This window comes from Oryx dammah, unplaced genomic scaffold (assembly GCF_014754425.2).
Source record: "Oryx dammah isolate SB20612 unplaced genomic scaffold, SCBI_Odam_1.1 HiC_scaffold_25, whole genome shotgun sequence".
Lineage (NCBI taxonomy): Eukaryota > Metazoa > Chordata > Mammalia > Artiodactyla > Bovidae > Oryx > Oryx dammah.
Genome location: NW_024070209.1, coordinates 94,453,919 through 94,459,918, shown reverse-complemented (window position 1 = coordinate 94,459,918; position 6,000 = coordinate 94,453,919). Strand labels below are relative to the sequence as shown.

Below are 6,000 nucleotides of genomic sequence, written 5' to 3'. Positions count from 1 at the left end.
AAAGTTAAGACATTATATACCAGTTGTTTCTTCTGTTTATGCCCTCTTCTGCTTTCACTTGTCTAACTGAGAGTCATACATTAGAACTTGTTCCTCTATGAAATCTGTTATTATCTTACTTTGCCACCAGACTGACTGAATACTCCTTTGAGCTAGTGGAATTTTTTAAGTTAAAAAAAGAAAAAGACAGTCAACAATATTGTCAGTTTGTAAAGCTGTTTCATTCTAATACAGACCATGAGGAAGCTGGAGCTCCATGTTATTTATAGGTAATCTGTTAATTCATTGATTCTCACAACAATTCTTGAAGACGGGAGTCTGATCCACATTTTATAGAAAAGAAACTGAGGCACCTCTGGCGAAGTTTAAGAAGCTTTCCAAAGTCACACAGCTAGCAAGTCACAGACCCTAGATTATTCAAGCCCAAGGATTCTGACTCTACAGACCAAGTTCTTAATCTCTATATTCTACTGCCTCTGCTTAGAAGATTTTGTAGAGCTGACAGTTGTCTCTTTCCTTTCCATCTTTGAGTTGAGACTTACCTTGCCATGGGCCTTAAGCTCAACTCTACCTCCCCACCCAAAGCTTGATCCCTTGACACCAGGCAGATCTGTTTACCTAATTCCAGTCTTCTCAATTAAAGCTTAAAGTTTCTAAAAACTCGTAGTTTCCACCCTCCTCTCTTCTCTTACTCTTGGCAAAAGGAGCAAGAGAGGAAGATTCCAACAGTTTTTACTTCACTGTTTGATTTTTTCCCTTTATTCATCAATTTTCAGAATAACGAGTTGGTGTCATAGCATCCTCCAGTGGTAACTAATGAGGTTTTCTGTTTTAATATTATTATAAATGAATTGATTTTGATATTTGAAGTGTTTTAATCCGTTGCCATCGTCATTATTTTTGATGATAGTCTTCCTTTTAGGCCAGTGGGAGGCTTTTGTGTTGCTCCCTGTATCCTTTTGACGTGACCCCATTGTTAGTCTTGGGTAGTACAAGACTCAGCTTTTGTATTGTTGTTGTTCAGTCGCTAAGTCATATGTGACTCTTTGCAACCCCGTGGACTGCACCACGCCAGACTTCCCAGAATTTGCTATCACTATCTCCCAGAATTTGCTCAAACTTATGTCCGTTGAATCAGTGATGCCATACAACCATCTCATCTTCTGTCACCTGATTCTCCACCTGCCTTCAAGCTTTCCCAGCATCAGGGTCTTTTCCAGTGAGTCGACTCTTGGTATCAGGTGGCCAGGGTATTGGAGTGTCAGCTTCAGCATCAGTCCTTCCAGTGAATATTCAGGGTTGATTTCCTTTAGGTGTGATTTTTTTTTGCTGTCCAAGGGACTCTTGAGAGTCTTCTCCATCACCATAATTCAAAAGCATCAGTTCTTTGGCACTTAGCCTTCTTTATGGTCCAGCTCTCACATCTGGAAAAACCATAGCTTTGACTGTATGGACCTTTGTTGGCAAAGTAGTCTCTGCTTTTGAATATGCTGCCTAGGTTTGTCATAACTTTTCTTCTAAGGAGCAAGTGTCTTTTAAATTCATGGCCACAGTCACTGTCTGCAATTATTTTGGAGCCCAAGAAAATGAACTCTGTCACTGTTTCCACATTTTCCCCATCTATTTGCCATGAATGATGGAACTGGATACCATGATCTTAGTGTTTTCACTCTCCTCTTTTACCTTCATCAAGAGGCTCTTTAGTTCCTCTTCACTTTCTGCCATACGGGTGGTGTCATCTGCATATCTGAGGTTATTGATGTTTCTCACTGCAGTATTGATTCCAGCTTGTGCTTCATCCAGCCTGGCATTTCTCATGATATACTCTGCATTTAAGTTAAATAAGCAAGGTGACAGTATACAGCCTTGATGTACTCCTTTCCCAATTTTGAACCAGTACATTGTTCCATGTCTGATTCTGTTGCTTCTTGAGCTGCATACAGGTTTCTCAGGAGACAGGTAAGATGGTCTGGTACTACCATCTCTTTAAGAATTTCCCACCATTTGTTGTGATCCACAGTCAAAGGCTTTAGCATAGTCATCGAAACAGAACGAGATGTTTATCTGGAATTCCCTTGCTTTTTCTGTGATCCAGCAGATGTTGGCAGTTTTGATCTCTGGTTCCTCTGCCTTTTCTAAATCCAGCTTGAACATCTGGAAGTTCTCAGTTCATGTACTGCTTGAAGGATTCTGGGCATTACCAGGCTAGCATGTGAAATGAGCTCAATTATATGGTAGTTTGAACATTCTTTGGCATTGCCCTTCTTTAGGATTGGAATAAGAACTGACTTTTTCCAGTCCCATGGCCACTGCTGAGTTTTCCAAATTTGTTGGCATATTGAGTGTAGCACTTTAATAGCATCCTCTTAGGATTTGAAGTAACTCAGCTGAAATTCCCATCACCTTCACTAACTTTGTGTATTAGTGTTTCCTAAGGCCCACTTGACTTCACATTCCAAGATGTCTGGCTTTAGGTGAGTGACCTCACCATTGTGGTTATCTGGGTCATGAGGATCTTTTTTGTATAGTTTTTCTGTGTATTCTTGCCACCTCTTCTTTTTCTTCTTTACTTTTTTTTGTTTTTTTGGCCACCTTTTTCTAATCTCTTCTGTTTCTGTTAGGTCTTTGCCATTTCTATCCTTTATTGTGCCCATCTTTGCATGAAATGTTTCCTTGGTATCTCTTAATTTTCTTGAGATATCTAGTCTTTCCCATTCTATTGTTTTCCTCTATTTCTTTGCATTGTTCACTTAAGGCTTTCTTATCTCTCCTTGCTCTTGTCTGGAACTCTATAAATTCAATTGGGTGTATCTTTCCCTTTCTCCTTTTCCTTTCACTTCTCTTCTTTTGCCAGCTAATTGTAAGGTCTGCTCATGCCACTCCAGTATTTTTGCCTTGAGAACCCCATGAACAATATGAAAGGCATCTTTTATATATTCTGCCTCAAACCTGAAATCAGCTGTTTTTCTTAGGAGTCCTGGCTCCTGTTCACATGAAGTGGTATTTTTAGAGTACACAGTCTGAGCCCTTCCAACCTTCTAGTATTCCTGATCAAGGCAAACATTCCATTTCCCTGTAAGTTAATAAGAGTCTTCTCTTTCCTACACTATTATGTAACCCATTGCTATTTGTGTAGATAGCAAACTCCTTTGTCAGAGTTTCGAATACCTGTCATATTTTAAACCCTCAGATTTTCATCAACAACTCTGTCTCTTATCTTATTGAGCACTATAGTTACCAAGCAGCATACTCTCTTCTTTGGTGCTGTTGTTTTTGTTGCTTTTATTTATTTATTTATGTATTAATTGAAGTATAGTTGATTTCCAGTATTAGTTTCACATATACAACATAGTGAGTGATTCAATATTTTTGTAGATTATACTCCATTTAAAATTACTGTAAAATACTGGTTATGTTCCCCTAGTCTCCATTTTGAAGTGCTTATTTGGCTGATTTTCTTTCCATTGTATTTTCAGGTATACTAAGACAGGTTAAGAACATTGAATTAATAGGTTAAGAGTGCTAAATGTTTGTGAACCATCTGCTTTATGGTAGCTCACTAGTGAAAGAATACTGTAGATATAATGAATCTGAAATTTCATTGAGGCGTCTAGCAGTCATTCATGGTATCATTATGTATAAGATAGAGAAATGCAGGCCAGACTAGAGTGTCTGCCTAATTAACAGACAGAACTAGTTGAACAACTGTTTCCAGTTGGTTAATTTGCTTAAGTCACGTTGAGAAGAGGCTCCAACAACTTGCCTGAGGCCACTTTCTGTTGAATATTGTTTTAAAGTTAGGAATGAATATTATCTAGTATTAACCATACAAGGTAAAAAGGAGGAGGGTAAAATGACTAATATACCAGGTGGCCAGATCCCAGAGTTCCACAGACCAGAATGATACATGGAATTTCTTATATAAAGATAAAATTGATTGAAGACAAATGTAAAGTCCAACTCTTGGGTTCAAGAAATCCTACTTTTCTCAGGAAAGGACTATGAAAGACATATATTAATGGTATACTTAATACATACTTCAGGATTTAGATTTCTGTAAACCAGATGTGAATTAAGTATAGGGGGATTGGAAATACAGCAGTCTCAGAAGTTTTCGAATTCTGATTTCAGTTTCACTCCTGGCTATATATAACCAATTAAATTTCCTTACCTGTTTAAGCCGGGCTGCCCTTGTGGCTCAGCTGGTAAAGAATCCACCTGCAATACAGGAGACCTGTGTTCCGCCCTGGGTTGGGAAGATCCCCTGGAGAAGAAAAAGGCTACCCACTCCAATATTCTGGCCTGGAGAATGCCATGGACTGTTTGGTCCATGGGGTCGCAAAGAGTCGGACATGACTGAATGACTTTCATTCACTCACTCACTCACCTCTTTAGGCTTCATTTTTCCCATTATAAAATGTGTATCATTTTTATAGCATCATATCATCAATAATTATAAAATAGTATGTGTTTACTGGTGTTTGCTGATAGCTGCAGATATATAAGACTAATTGAGCCTTAAATTAAGGAGAACAAACCATTCAGTTCTGTTTCTTGGTTTTATGAGAAATTTTGATACTGTATGATTAAGACTAAGAAATAAAAGAATTCGGTTAGGAACTCCATTTATCTTTAAGTGAATGATTGGTTTATGAATTAGGCTAGGTTATACATACATTTTTTGCCCGCAAGCACATGACTCAAGGCAGTGAGGAAGGCTTCAGGTTAACAGACTTTGGCTCAATGTAAAGTAAAACTTTTGAACCATTAAAACCATCTAAAATGGAATGAATGGAATGAAGGACCTTACTGAGCCACTGGAGATGTGCAAGTAGAGTATGGGGTAACTAACCCCTTGTCTAGGAATATCATAGAGGGAATGCATGCCTCAGGTCAACTTGTTCAAGACAAGTTGAAAGGCCCCTTCTAACTCCAAGATTCCTGGTTATATGAAGATAATGATACCTCTCACAGTCATTGTGATGAATAAATAGTACATGTAAAAACTTGAACATTGCATGGTACACGACTGAATTTTTTTTTCCCATATCTACAAGATAAAAATAATCCTTGCCCTGGTCTTGGTACAGGTGGGATAAGGAATGTAAACATGCTTTAAATACCCTTCAAGTCCTTTATGAGAATAGGAGTTGCAAAAACCTGACATCTGGCCAAGAACCATTTAGGGACATTTTGCTTATGTGTGTTCATTTACAAAGTAAAACATTGGCTTTTTAGCTTTTGTGTGTTTGTTTTTCAAGAGGAGAAAGGCCTGACTTACTTGCATAGACTGAGTAAATTTGACTTGCTTTGGCCACAGAGTATGTTAGGTGCATAGACTTTGGGGATCCCAACCCTAGCTCCCTTTCTTACTGGCTGGGTGACTGTTGAAAAGTGATATCACCTCATGAGCTTCATGAGTTTCTTCACCTATAAAGTAGGGTACCTCATTTAGGTTTGTGGTGGTGATTCAGCACAATAACATGTGTTACGTGCTTGGCTGAGAGCCTACACCCAAGTGCTCAGTTAACAATAGCTTCTTCTGTTATTGCTCGCTTCCCTGGCGGCTCAGACCATAAAGAATCTGCCCACAATGCTGGAGACCTAGGTTCAGACCCTTTGTTGGGAAGATCCCCTGGAGAAGGAAATGGCTATCCACTCCAGTATTCTTGCCTGGAGAATTCTATGGACAGAGGGGCCTGGTGAGCTATAGTCCATGGGCTCAGACAGGACTGAGGAAGTAACGCTCACTCTTCTGTTGTTATGATCTTTCCCAGTGTGCTATGAGAGAGATTTGCCAAATGCTTCTTTGAAGGGCTACGAGTTTGATTGGAAGAGGGCCTTTCTCTTTTATGTTTGAGAAGCTTCTGTCTGAGTTGGTTTCCTAGTCTGTGGCATAGACAAGGGATTATAGAAGCAAAACATGGCAGTAAGAATAGCTATGACCAGAGAGAGCAGTCAGAGGACTGTACCCACCAGTGGAGAAATATCTCCCTCTAG

At 39.1% G+C, this 6,000-nt stretch overlaps 1 protein-coding gene across 1 annotated transcript in view; it reads left to right on the top strand.

Annotated features, from left to right (window-relative positions):
• The first annotated feature begins 237 nt into the window (after positions 1-237).
• The window catches only part of NR6A1 (nuclear receptor subfamily 6 group A member 1), a 47,023-nt gene continuing 41,260 nt past the window's right edge, over positions 238-6,000 (top strand). Inside the window, exon 1 of the mRNA XM_040225722.1 lies at positions 238-269. Coding sequence (XP_040081656.1) covers positions 238-269 — 32 coding nt within the window. The remainder of the gene's footprint in view (positions 270-6,000) is intronic.